The sequence below is a fragment of the Fukomys damarensis genome, unplaced genomic scaffold (genome assembly GCF_012274545.1).
Source record: "Fukomys damarensis isolate Sample0158 unplaced genomic scaffold, DMR_v1.0_HiC HiC_scaffold_2, whole genome shotgun sequence".
Lineage (NCBI taxonomy): Eukaryota > Metazoa > Chordata > Mammalia > Rodentia > Bathyergidae > Fukomys > Fukomys damarensis.
In genome coordinates this window covers 12,644,869-12,659,775 of record NW_022900914.1, presented here as the reverse complement: position 1 = coordinate 12,659,775, position 14,907 = coordinate 12,644,869, and the positions used below count along the sequence as shown (strand labels likewise).

At 37.6% G+C, this 14,907-nt stretch overlaps 1 protein-coding gene across 2 annotated transcripts in view; it reads right to left on the bottom strand.

Annotated features, from left to right (window-relative positions):
* Spast (spastin) overlaps positions 1-14,907 on the bottom strand; it is a 38,156-nt gene that overhangs the window by 19,375 nt on the left and 3,874 nt on the right. The window contains exons 3-6 of one of the 2 annotated variants that reach the window (XM_010645288.3): positions 4,668-4,763; positions 2,240-2,427; positions 1,349-1,482; positions 553-646 (exon numbers count right to left, since the gene is read on the bottom strand). In XM_010645288.3, the coding sequence (XP_010643590.1) occupies positions 553-646; positions 1,349-1,482; positions 2,240-2,427; positions 4,668-4,763 (512 nt within the window). The remainder of the gene's footprint in view (positions 1-552; positions 647-1,348; positions 1,483-2,239; positions 2,428-4,667; positions 4,764-14,907) is intronic. The other variant, XM_010645294.3, reaches the window with a different exon arrangement.

Below are 14,907 nucleotides of genomic sequence, written 5' to 3'. Positions count from 1 at the left end.
GTGGAGACAATCTTGCTAGGTATTTAAGGTAAGAAAAAAAAAAAAAAAAAAAAGGATAAAAGAAGCCAGACTTGATGGTGCATGCCTATAATCCCAGCATTCAGGAGGCCAAGGAAGGATCTTAATTTTAAATCTGTATCTCACCTTGACATAAAATTATAACATTCACTTTTCTAATAAAAATTAGAAATAAAATGGGAATTAGGAACTTATATTCATTCTCCTCTTCTATAATAACCTATAAACATGAATTACTAATGTTCATCTTCTAAAAACACTAAGTCTACTATTGCCTTATGTGAATTAATTATCCCAGCACAAGATATTTATTACTACAATCAATGAAGAATGGACAATTTTATAATTTTTTATTTTTGTTTTTTGAGACAAGATCTTGTATGTAGTTCAAACTGGCCTTGAATTCCCTATGTAGCCCTGGCTGGCCTCAAACTCACAATGGTCCCGCCTCAGTCTCCAGAGTGCTAGAATTATAGGAATGTATCACACCAGGCTGGACAATGTTATAGAAAAATGGTAACACAATGTCCTTACCTCAGGCCTCAGAGAAGGAAGAATAACAATTTCTTGCAATGCTTGTTTTGCCAACTCTTGACCAGCTATATCATCAAATTTAACAGCTGTCCCACTAAGAAAAAGAATTTCAGTTAATCCCAATATAAAAATATGGTTCGGTTATTACAACACATAGGAACTGTATGTTTTATGAAGTGTAATCACTTTTATTTTAACTATGTAACTATAATTTAGTAAAAGTGAATTTCTATATTTATAGCAAAAAAACTCTTCTGAAATAAGGAGGGGAAGGGTCGAGGATTTAGCTCAGCAGTTCCGCTGCCTGCCTTGTAAGCGCAAGGACACAAGATCGATCCTTGGTACCAAAAAAAAAAAAGGGAGGGGAAGAGAGTTTGGAGGGGAGGGGAATGTGAAAAATGAAGAAGCAGGATATATCATGTACAGGTTAACATTATCATTATATAGCTCCAAAATGTACCAACAAAAATAAAGTGCCCTAAAAAGTAAAAAAATCTACCATAAAAACTAAGTATGTAAATCACAAAAGTTTTCCCCTTGTATTTTTTCAGAATGAAAACAGTTTTATTATGAATCTGATCCTGCCTACTTAAATTCTTCAACTTGGGCTGGGGATTTAGCCCAGTGGTTCTACCGCCTGCCTTGCAAGTTCAAGGACCAGAGTTTGATCCCTGGCATCAAAAAGATAAATTCTTCAACTTGATTACCAAGTTGAATTTTCTATTTTACTTGTAATACATTTTATAAATATAATTCAAACACAGAAACTATACAGTCTTTAGATGGCAAAACTTACTTGTCCACAATTTCATTCATTATAAGGTTAGCAAGGTTGCTGTCCACATTCCTAAAATTCTTCAAGTCTTTCTTTTTACGAGCAGCAGTTGTAGGGGTTGAAGGCTTATTTGTTCTGTTTATTTTTGGAGTGCCCTAAAAGGATACAGAATTTTAATGTGTAAATATAACCTATCATTTATGCTTTTGGGGGTGGGTACCGGGGATCAAACTCAGGTCCTTATGCTTGTGAGGCAGGCAGCAGAACCACTGAGCTAAATTCCCAGCCCTCACAGAATCCAGTTTTAACAAACAGGAAAAAGAATATAAAATTCCCCAAACTGTGTATTGATTCCAGGGCAAAACTACACTACATTTAGCATGAAGTTGGTTTACAGAGATTTTATTCAGAGATTTAGTTAATGTAAAAGAAATAGGCTGTATGGCAACAGTCATATAATTTTGACCCTTGTTAGAACTGTGAGAAAATTCTACGAATATTTAATATTAAATTTACATAAACTGAAATTAATACATTTAAAATGACAGATACACATACGTAACACTATATTAAAGAGACTGAGTAACTCAATATAAAATGCCTAATTAGGTCCAAAAGGATTAAATAAAGTTTGCTTTTTTTTAATTGTTTTTATTTTTATTTTCTGGTACCAGGGATTGAACTCAGGTTCTTGCGCTTATAAGGCAGGCAGGAGAACCACTGAGCTAAATTCCCGGCTAGGTTTGCTTTTTACTAGCAAGTTCGCCCTTCTAAATTAAAAGAAATTGTATTTAACTTTCTGGAATCTTATAAGTTCTCTAAGTATTATCATAAAGTTCCTATAATAAACTAAGCAAATACAGCATTTTTATTTGCAAAAGCACAGCTATTAAAGTCAGTGTCCTATAATACCTTATGAGTGGCCATTGTAGGACCAGGCCCCTGTCTTGTTCCAGAAACCATGGATAAACCACTGCAACTAGGTGCTCTGTGGTGACCTGAAAGACCCGTGGATCCAGTTTTCATAACTGTTTTTGAGCGAGGCAGTGAATTACTAGCATGTGTTAAGGGATCTTTTCTTTTTGGAACAGCTCCACTTTCTATCAAAGAAAAAATAAAAACATATGATTAGAAAATTGTGGCCAAAAATTATAAAAAGTATTAACAAAGACAGGCACAAATGTATAAAACTAAGCTAACAATATTTTTTAAAATTCAGAAATATTTCAAAGATTTCAATCAGAACAAATGCCAGACTGTTTACAGGGGTTGTCAGTAGTTGAAAAGGACTATGCCAATTAAGTTATTTCCTTTTCCTGACAGTCACATTTTCTTAGGAAGAAATGTATCTGTAAGAAAAAGAACCAACTTCATTTGAGGGGAAATAAAGATGATATAAGAAAGGTACCAAATAGCCGAGCATGGTGGTGCACACCTGTAATCCCAGCATTCGGGAGGCTGAGGCAGGAGGATCGCTGTGAGTTTGAGACCAGCCTGGGCTACAAAATGAGTTCCAGGGCAGTCTCAACTACACAGTGAGACCCTGTCTCAAGAAACCAAAATAAAAGAGAAAGGTACCAAGCACATAAAGTTCTCATACACTTAAGAAACCAAATGCAGTAAAGGTCAGAAGGATATGCTGCACACTGAAAAAAAAAGCAGCATCCACTATTTTGGTTGCAAACTTGCATGACTATAAAATACAGATAGAAGGTACAGCCTATGCTCACCAAAAGTTTTTGTTTGTTTGTTTTGGGTTTTGTTTTGTTTTGTTTTTTATATCAGGGATAGAACTCAGGTCCTTGTGCTTGTGAGGCAGGTGGCAGTATCACTGAGCTAAATCCCTGGCCCAAAAAGTTTTTCAATTAATCAATTTTAGTTCAAAAAGCATAAAGTTGAGGATTTCAATATGCCAAGTATGTGATGCGTAAAATTTATAGAACACTTCTGATTAATTCAAAAGGTTATCAGTTCTGTGATTTTCTTCACATAAAGTCTTTACGCTAATAGCTCATGAGACACTTTTTGTGCAAAATAATAAGCTAAGAAAAGTCTTACTTTGGTGGTGGGGGTCTCACCATGTAATCCAGGCTGGCCTCAAACTTGTGGCAAACCTCTTTGCCTCAGTCTCCTGAGTGCTGGGATCACAGGCTTGTGCTACCACATTCAGCTCTCAAAGGCTTTTTTTTTTTTGGTTTTTCGAGACAGGGTCTCACTATGTAGTTGAGACCGACCTGGAACTCACTATGTAGCCCAGGGTGGTCTCAAACTCACAGTGATGCTCCTGCCTCAGCCTCCCAATTGATGGGAACTCAAAGGCTTTTAAATGTTCAACTCTTACCACTTCTAAGTAATATATTTCATATATTTACATAAAAAACAGTGCTTATTAACAATGTTCACTGTAAAGACAAATGTTACACCAATGAGCAAATTAGGCTGAGAAAAGACAAAAGCCTCAATTTTGCTTTTGTTATCAAATCCCTTAATATGGTTTAAAGAACTAAGGACTCTAGGGAATCAGATTACTCATAATCAGAAAGAATAAATAAAATTCAAGATTTAAAAGAATCACACATTCATGATACCTTAAAATGTCCTCCAAATATTAGCCTCATATTTAGCCACTGTGGGACTAAAATCAGGACCTCTATGACAAGTGGTAGAATATACATAGCACTGAGAAAGAGACAGTTTTAACCATCTATCCAAATATTCAAACATTACACCAACTATGAGCCATCATTTACATTATAATCAAATTTATGACAGTCATGAAGATTATTATAGACCTACTCAAGGTTAACTTAATTGTTCTAGGACATAAATGACTATGACTTATAGAATTATATTTTTCACAGTAAGAGCTGGAAGTACGCCTATCTAATAAATTTAAACATTAATAATTCACTTCATTAACAATGTATCAAATGGCTAATACACACAGTGTACCAAGAAAAAATAAAAAATGGAAATAGGGTTTTTAGTTACAAAATCAGATTCAATTTACAAAAGACAAAGAACAAATAATAATATTAGGAATAATTATTATAACAAATTATAGTAATTAGGAATAACTAGGAAATGTAACAAAATGATTAAGACATGTCCAAATAAGGGAATAGAGTAAGCTTGATCAAGAGGTTTTTCCAGTACATAAATATAAAGTTCTGAACCCTATGCTCAAGGAACTAATGGATGCTGTCAGGAAGAAGTAGGAAAGTATTCTGGAAAAGGGAACAAGTTAAGCAAATGCAAAGATGTGAGATAAAACCAAGATCAGGCAACCCTACTTTACAGGCAAGCCTCCTTATATTATGTTAGTTAACCTAAAACCCACCTGACTGCAGATGTCCATTTCGGCATGTCAAGTTAGTACTGTCATTATAGACGTCCGTTTGTGACTTGGAAAATTGCAAAACTGGTTGCAGCTTCTCTATGCAACAGAGCAAGTTAAAAGAAAAAATATAATGAACAAATAAAATGTGTATGTGAAAAGGAAAGATTTAAGGTGTTATAAGGTTATATAATGAAGTTTTTGCATTTATATACATACTGTTTAAAAATACAATTAGTAAAAGCTGAGATACGAAATAACAACAGAAATTAGCAAGTGAAAGGCTAAATTGAAAATATTCAGGCTTGGTAACTTGAGACAGTTATCTACCACTATTATTATCAGCAAATGGTTAGTGAATACCTAACATATCCAAATCACTGTTGGGAGAGTACCATGGAGATTTAAAAAAATGAATATGAGCTCTACCATTCATAAATTTGTTGAACTGGTTAACTTACAACACAACTGTTATTTTTATTTTTCTTAATTTTTTATTTTTATTTTTTTTGTTTTTTTGAGACAGGGTCTCACTATGTAGTTGAGACTGACCAGGAACTCACTAAGTAGCCCAGGCTGGTCTCCAACTCACAGAGATCCTCCTGCTTCGGCCTCCCGAGTGCTGGGATTACAGGTGTGTGCCACCACGCCCGGCCTGTTATTATTTTTTAAAAGATTGCATAGTACAAAATAGACCACTCAAAATACAGGAAGTGAGTTGCAAAGATTAAAAGAAGGGGCATTTCAGGAGAGAACAGCACTTAAGACTGCACAGAAGGAAGTTTTAAGGATTTTCTGGGAAATGCTGCATTTGGTTATATTAATTCAGGCAAAAATAAAGGTAATAAAGCAGTGAGATAAGCATGCAGCAGAACTGTGCATATGGTACCTACAATTTGTTTAAACACAAATATGAACAGCTCCAAGCTTAAACTTTCCACTACTGGAATAGCAAAATTTGAAAAAGATCTGTTTGGTGTTCATAAATCTGCTTAACTGTCAAACTGATAATCTGACTTGAAAAAAACCTGTGCAGGCCAAGAATGAGTCATGCACTGTGTCCCACATGGACACTTCAGTCTAAGGGCTGCACTCGCCCAGACAACACACAGTGCCTGTGTCAGTGAGCTGCCACATTCAGTGCTCTCTAATGTGCGCTTTACTTATGTAAACTATCATAACTGTGGCTCCAAAGAAAGTGACACCAGCAATAAAGCTAAGAGGAAAACTGTGAGAATCATTATAAAGTTAAAGAAAGAAATCTTTGCAAAATGTGTTAAAGTCCTGGAAAAATGAATTTGTAAGTGTAATTTTTGGGCCTAGAAACTATTTTGTTTTCATTATTTCCTATAGGAAAAACATTTTCAGTTCTTTAACTTTTCGATGTTTGAACAAATCTGGAATGAATGGAGTTTGATAACTGAGGTATCACTGTAGTTTTATGTTTGCTTGTTTGTTTATTTATTTATTGGTTTTTTTTGAGACAGGGTCTCGAACTCCCAGCGATCCTCCTGCCTCAGCCTCCTGAGTGTTGGGTTTACAGGCGTGAGTCATTATGCCGGGCTGTAATTGTATATATGAAGATTACCTCTAAAAAGAACCCAGAGAAACTGGTAATACAGTTGCATCTTGAGAGGGGAAATGATCCCTGGGGCTCAGTGTGAGATGAATGCTATTCATACTTGAACAATGAACATTCTGTGGCATGTATATGTATTACATATGTTTTCAAAGTTTGATTTTATTATTATTATTTTGGGGTTTTGGTACCAGGGATTGAACTCGGACCTTGTGCTTTGCCAGGAGGCACAGTGCCACGGAACTACATCTCTGACCCCATTTTATTTTTCTTTAAGTTTTTCTTTGTTTTGGTATCAGGGACTAAAATCAAGACCTTGTGCTTTGTGAGGCAGGTACAGCACCACTGAGTGCTAAATCCCTGGCCCTTTTATTTTCCTCTGAGACAGGGTCTTGCTATATAGTTCAGGCTGGCCTGGAACTTACAAGTCCTACTGTCTCAGCCACCCAAGTGCTGGGATTACAGGTGTGGGCCACAATGTCCAACTATGTATAAATATATATATGTATATGTATTCTTTTTTTTTTTTTTTTTTTTTTTGAGACAGGGGTCTTGCTATGTGGTTCAGGCTGGCCTTGAACTCGCTATGGAGTCCACACTGGCCTGGAACTCACAGCACTCAACACAATACTCCTGCCTCAACTTCCTAAGTGTTGGGATTACAGGCATGAGCCATCATGCCCAGCAGATTATATGCTTTTTTATTTTTGGTACCAGGGATCGAACTCTGGTCCTTGCACTTGCAAGGCAGGTGGCAAAACCAAAGAGCTAAATCCCCGGCCTATATGCTTTTTAAATTGATAATTTGAAAGTGATTATTTCAACCCCACCTCTACTTCAAATAATAAATATTCTCTACCTAGATCTCTAAATCCAGCAAGCAAAGTCCAAAAGAGTAGAAGTTTAATCTTCTTTGCCATTCTAAACCACTCCTGTATTCTTCTCCTATCTAGTTGATCTGAAAGCTAGTTGACATGCTTTGCTCCACTACTTAACTAGGGTCATGACCTTGCTTTAACATCAGTTTTCCAAAGATCTCAAGGATTAAGTGAAATAATGTACATAGAGTATAGTATACTTTCTGTTCCTAACCCATAATACAGGCTGTTTTACTGTGCTTATTTTCCTGAAATATCCCAAATGATCGTAACAGCTTCTCTTTTTCTGTATCAGCATGTCAATTAATACATATAAAAACACAATGCAAGGGCTGGGGATTTAGCTCAGTGGCACTGCACCTGCCTACAAGCACAGGGTCCTGAGTTTGAGCCCCGGCACTGTGGGGGGGAGTAGGTTGGGCAAATAAATATATTTTAAAAGGTGTTCAATGTCATTGGTCACTCGAGAGATGCAAATTAAAGCAACACTGAGTCCATCTCACTCCAGAAAGAATAGCTGTTATCAAGAAATCAACCAAAACAAATGTTGGAGGGGTTGTAGAGAAAAGTAACTCTTCTTCACTGATGGTGGGAGTATATACTGGTGAAACCAGTGTGGAAATCAGTATGGAGAGTCCTCAAAAAGCTAGGACTAAAGGTTCCATTTGACTCAACTATTCCCCTTCTTGGTATCTTCCCAAAAGAAAAACGTCATACCAAAGAGATATATGCGTACCCACGTTTATAGCAGCGCAGTTTGTAACAGCTATATCTTGGAAACAGCCCAAATACTCATCAACTGAAGAATGGATAAAGATGTGGTATTTTAATACAATGAATACTACTCATCCACCTTAAAGAAGGATAAACTTGACACATTTCTAGACAAACGGGTACAACTTGAGATCATACTTTTTGTGTGTGTGTGAGATCATGCTCTTAAGTGAAATAAATCAGACCCATGTGTATAAATACTGCATTGTTTTTCTGGTGTGAGAAACTGAAAGTATAAATAAGGACTAAAACGTATACTAGAAATTGTGAATAGAAAATGTTCAAATGGGAAGGGGCACTAGGGAGGGGAAGGGGGAAAGGAAGGAAGGAAGGAAAAAGAAAAAAATGAAAAAAAGCACAAAATGGAAACAAAACTTTTGTAAATAAGTTACAGAAGAGTGGTTGAAGGAAGAGGAGGGGAATGGGAAAAAAAGGTCATGATATATCACATACTGGTACACATTCCCTATAATGAATGTGATTGTATCTAAATTTTACCAATAGTAGGGGAAGAGTAAAAAAGGGAAAAGAAAAAAATGTGAGAGAATGAAAAGATGAAAATAAAGAAACAAAACTTTTGTAAATAAGTTACAGAAGAGTGGTTGAAGGAAGAGGAGGGGAATGGGAAAAAAAGGTCATGATATATCACATACTGGTACACATTCCCTATAATGAATGTGATTGTATCTAAATTTTACCAATAGTAGGGGAAGAGTAAAAAAGGGAAAAGAAAAAAATGTGAGAGAATGAAAAGATGAAAATAAAGTGTTTGTAGATGGGGGGAGGAGGAGGGGGTGAAGGGAGGGCAGAGGTAAGGGGAAAAAATGAAACCACTGAGATAAATCCCTGGCCAGATTTGTTTTTATGTACAATAAAGCTTAGATTCATATGTGTGGGACCACACATAAATGCACTATAGTAGTATACTGCTGTTGTGACCGTTTTCTTTCTATTTTTTTAAAAAAGTGAACAGCTGGGGATGTAGCTCAGTGACAGGGTACCTGCTTAGCATGGATGTGAGACCTTGCATTCAATCCCCAGTATTGCCACAACAAACAAGACTAAATAGACTAATTTATTTTTCCTTTAAGAATGACTAAGGGTGCCGGGCGTGGTGGTGCACACCTGTCATCAGCACCGGGGAGGCTGAGGGAGGAGGATTGCTGTGAGTTCAAGACCAGCCTGGGCTACATAGTGAGTTCCAGGTCAGTCTCAAATACATAGTAAGACCCTGTCTCAAAAAAAAAAAAGAATGACTAAGGTTGTAAGATTTAACTGATAATTTGAATGAAAATAAATTTTTTTTCAGTAATGAAAAATGAACCCAGGTTCAGGTATACCAGATAGGTGATGACCCAGACCTACAACCCCAGTCCTTTCAAAAATTTTATTCTGAGACAGTCTCATTGTGTCGTCCAGGCTGGTCTTGAACTTGTGATCCTCCTGCCTTGGCTCCCAGGTAGCTGGGATTACAGGCCTGCAGCACAACACCCAGCAAGACAGTGCTCCTTGACCTTCTCATATTTAATTCCTACATAATCACCTCATGGATCTACTTTAAAGAATCTTAAAAAAGAATCTTCTTAAAACACTTTTGTGGCTTCCCACTGCCCACAGATTAAAATGCAAGCTCCTTCATGTGACAAACCAGGCCATCCATGATCTTCCTCCATCTCTTCTGCCTGAGAAATCTCTACTTCATGTCTACCAGCACTCACCCTTCTGAACCTAGCATGCTGTTTCTTACCCCAAGTCTCTTGTTCAAGCTTTTACTTCTTCCTGAGATGGTTTTTCTTGAATTCTTCAAAAAGTTTTATATATATATATATTGGGGGGGCAGGGATTGAACTCAGGACCTTGTACTTTCGAGGCAGGTGGCAGAACCACTGTGCAAATCCCCAGCCCAAGTTTTATATTTTTTTGTTTTGTTTTTGGTACCAGGGATCAAATTCAGGTCCTTGTACTTGTGAGGCAGGCACCAGAACCATTGAGCCAAATCCCCAGCCCCCAAGTTTTATATTTTTAAATCCACTTCAGGTTTTACTTCTAAGAAGCGTTCTCAGACACTTGTTTTCCTATTCCTTTCATCCTACAGCGAGATTATCTGTATGTCTTTCTTTCCCACTGAAATCCTCATACAAAATTTTATCCAATCTATCAATGAATGTCTTTTGGCCATCAAATATCATCATTCAACCATCTGTTACATTTCCTGATATACCATGACCCAGACCTCCATCATTTTCTCTCTATTATTGCAATAGTGTTGGAATTGCTCTCCCTGGATCTACCCTTGGAATAACATAGAACACAGCACCCATGAACCTTCTAAAATTTAAGTCAGATTTTATCATTCTTTTACTAAAAGCTCTTACAACTGTTCCCCGTATCAAAGGTAGTAAAATCTCAAATATTTCATGTGGCCTATAAAGTCCTATTATTGTGACAATTCCCTCCTCACCCCCAACATTTCTCTGCCCTCATCTATTACACTCTGCTTGCTGGGGCACACTGGCCTCTTTGCTGGTTCCCAAACATACCAGGTATGTTTTCTGGAAGGCTTTTCATGGGCTCTTGCTTCTCTCTGGAACATCATGTTTCCCAGATATCTTCACTGTCAACTCATGTAAACCTCACTAACGGAAACCCTGATCATCCCGCTCCAAAATGAAAACTTAAACCACCTCCTATTCTTTTACTTTTTCCATATATTTATCACCTTTTAATACAGTGTGTAACTCACTTTTTTTTTTTTTTTTGGTACCGGGGATCGAACTCAGGTCCTCACGCTTACAGGGCAGGTGGCGGAACCACTGAACTAAATCCCCAGCCCCAATGTAACTCACTCTTAATGTTTATCATCTATTATGTTCTCTTTATTGGGATGTAAACTCTTATCTATATTCCAAGCATTTATAATAGTGCCTATCATGTGGTATGCTGAGTTAAATGAATTCAGTTTATATTCCTTGACACAATACCTAGACTAGGGACAGGATAAGTTGATATTGAATGAAGCTAGGTTTATAAAAAACATAACTGCCAGAAGTAACAGTTGCTGAGGCCACAGTATCCTTTATCTGGAGCAGCCTTTAGGGTGAGGCTTTGCCCCCAGGTCAACTACACTGAATCAAAGGTAAATAATATACATGAACACTTCTCATCTTTATCAGAAAGGCTGTTCCATGAGTCCGGGGATTTAGCTCAATGGTTCTGCCGCTTGCAAGGCAGGTGCAAGGATGTCAGTTTAATTCCTGCTACCAAAAAGAAAAAGAAATAAAAAAAGAAAGGCTGTTCCTTCTCAACCCAGTCTGGATGGGGAATGCCCAAGGTCATTCTCATTCTCTGTCCTAACTAGATGCCTAGCTGGCACCACCTCTCTGTAAACCTGATTTCTGTCTTTTTGTTTTTTAATTTTTTTGATGCGGAGAACCAAACCCAGGGCCTCACACTTGCTAGACAAGCATCTACTAATGAGCTAAATCCCCAATCCTTGTAAACCCGATTTTTATTCAGCACATAATTCACAAATATGCTTTACTATGCATTTATACACAAATATGTTACCCACCTTTTCTTTCTTCAATTTTTTAAACTGTTTTTTAGTATACCTACTAGGAGATCTCCTAAATTCTTGGGAGATAAGAATACATGGATGTCTGCTTGCCTAACTACTTCTCTCTGGTTTTAAAGTAACATCTTTTTCACAAGCCTAGGAATGTACAAGGCCCTGGGGTTGTTTTTGTTTTTTGACACAGGGTCTTGCTACATGGCCGAGGCTGGCTTCAAACTTGTGATGTTCCTGTCTCAGCTTCCTGAGTGCCACCAGGCCCAGCAAAAAAGAAAAAGAAAACACTTAATTAGACCTGGGCGTGTTGGAGCACGCCTGTAATCCCAGCACTGGGGAGGCTGAGACAGGAGGATTGCTCTGAGTTTGAGACCAGCCTGGGCTACATAGTGAGTTCCAGGTCAGTCTCAACTACAGAGTGAGACCCTGTCTCAAAAAAAGACCAAAAAAACAAACAAACAAAAAAAACCAACAAGAAAAACCAAACAAAACACTGAATTACTCAGTTTGAAATTTGTTATAAACTGTTCATTAATCAAACTTGTTCTGCATCATATACAGTATATGAGACTTTAAACATACAAGGGGGATTATGGCTAAAATACATACAAAGTACCTATTAGAACAATTCATTGTTTTATTGTAACACCCTTTGATACAATGTTTAATCATGTATGTGTGTGTATACATACATTTTGTGTGTATGTGTATCTGTGTGATGCTAGGCAATGAATCCAGGGCTTCATGCATTCTAGACAAGGGCTCTACCACTGACTTATATCCCCAGCCCTGATAGTTAATTATATTTGAAACAGTATTAATATGCAAATAAGAAATAAGAAGGCAAATCCTTTCAGCTACAGAAGCCAGGGAACAAACAGTGCCTTGTTAACCATCTGAAAGAGGTCAAGGTTGCTTGAACTACATGGAGCAAGAAACCTACAAACACAATGACCACTCAAGAATAAACAGGCTGGGGATGTAGCTCAGCACTGCCGCCAACTGCGTGGCAAGCACAAGGCCCTTAGCTCGATTTCCAGGGCCAAAAAATAAAATGAAATAAAAAATTGAAATAAAAAGAATAAATGAGACCAGTCATGGTGGTACAGGCCTATAAACCCAGCACTCAAAAGGCTGAGGCAGGAGGATTATAAGTTTCAGGCCAGCCTGGAAGAGACAGTGAACTCAAGGTAAACTACGACTACACAGAGGGACTTGGTCTTGGGCCAGATTTAGCTCAGTGGTGCCGCATCTGCCTGGCAAGTGCAAGGTCCTGAGTTCAATTCCCAATACTGGTGGGGAGGGACTTGGTCTCAAAAAAAATTAAAACAAACAGAATAAAAATAAGTGAATGAATAAAACTACATACATATGTAAAAATATTTTTCTACCCAAGGAGAGCCAGTAATTAGGTAAAGCAGTGAATAAAAGCCATCTCTTTGGGACTAGGGTAGAGTGCCTACTACCAATGTTCAAGACTGTGGCTTCAATCCCTAGCACTGGAAAAATACTTTTTAAAAAGTAATTACTATGGTTTAGGTTCCTTCAATAATTCAACAGTGACAAATATGAGATCAATATTATCCATCAGTTTTTTTTTTTTTTGGTACCAGGAAAGGATGCTGTTCTTGCCAGGCAGGCACACTGCAAATGAGCTAAATTCCTGGCCCTAAAATTACTTTTTTCGTTTGGGGGGGATACTGGGGATCAAACTCAGGACCTTGGAAATGCAAGGCAGGCAAAAGAACCACTGAGCTAAATCCCCAGCCCTAAAATTTTATCTGTCTGTCTGTCTGTCTATCTATCTATGTATTTTTTGTTTATTTGTTTGTTTTTTGAGACAGGGTCTCACTATGTAGTTGAGACTGACCTGGAACTCACTAGGCAGCCCAGGCTGGTCTCCAGTGATTGTCCTGCCTCTGCCTCCCAAGTGCTGAGATTATAGGCATGCGCCACCACGCCCAGTCTAAAATTGTATTTTTTAAAAAGGCTCTGACATTCTAACTTACCCCAAATCACAGAGCTACAAATAGGTACAGTCTGAGTTGATATTTAGCCTTTCTTACCAAATATCTACTATTTCTACCATACCAAAGTACAGCAGAGAACTCATACATGGTGGGGTTTTGTTCCTCTTTGTTAAAGGTGTAGATTTGCCTTTAGAATGTATTTTTAAAACCTCTACTATCAAATAAGAGAAAAGGAGAGGCCGGGGATTTAGCTCAGAAGTGCTGCACCTGCCTCAAAATCACAAGGTCCTGAGTTTGATCCTGGTACCAATACAAAACAAAACAGGCTGGAGCGTGGTGGCACATTCCCATAATCCCAGCACTCAGGAGGCTGAAGCAGAAGGATCACTGTGAGTTTGAGACCAGCCTAGGCTACATAGTGAGACCCTGTCTCAAAACAAAAACAAATAAGAGATAAGGAAAAGTTTCTATTTCAGCTGATCAAAAATGAAAGAATGACAGAATTAAAATACCACTACACAGTTAACCACGCTAACCTCATAAAATAGAGGAAATACTCATGACACACAACCCTCTACGAAGCAGAACTAGCACTAAAAATAAAAATCAATTTTAAATCTAATCAAGGATTATATCCAACTATCAATTTAGGAGGACAGAAAACACCTTAAAAGATACAGATAAACCTTACAGATGTGATAACAGCAGTCAGAACATAGGCAACACTGTGTGATAAAGACCAAGTCCCACCAACAAACTGTAAGATAAAAGCAATCCCTGGCTAGTAAAAATTACTAGATTATGAGAAAACTAGAAACTTGTACATTTACCATTTTTTGGCTGTTTTTAAATATTAAGACAATACCAGTTATTTTTAAAGCGTGATAATATTTTGGTGATTTGATTGATTGATTGTGGTGCTGAAGAACAAACCCAGGGCCTTGTGCATACTAAGCAAGCACTCTGAATTTTTACTGTTTCCTCTTCTTGGTACTGGGAATCAAACTCAGGACCTTGCACTTGCCAGGCAGGCACTGCACCTCCGAGCTACACCCTCACCCAGCAGCACTCTCCTGCTAAACTGTGCTCCCAGCCCACAAGTGATTCTTCTGGCCCCTTCACCCGATTAATCCCTCCATGCTGCCTGGGGACTGAACTCAGGGCCTTGTGCATATCTGACAAATACTTTATCATTAAGTCACAACCCAGCTTATCCATGATTTTATTTTTAGTTATTATGTTTTAGAGATACAATGAGATACCAATGAAAAGTTTGTTTCAAAAATAATATGAAGGGGGCTGGGGATTTAGCTCAGTGGTTCAGCCTCCTGCCTTGCAAGCCCAAGGACTGGAGTTCAATCCCTGGCACTAAGTAAATAAATAAATAAAATGAAGGTGAGATTGAATAAGGCTGTAAAGTAGAAGTGCCAAACTTTTTTTTTTTTTTTTTTTTTTTTTTTTTTTTTGGAAGGAT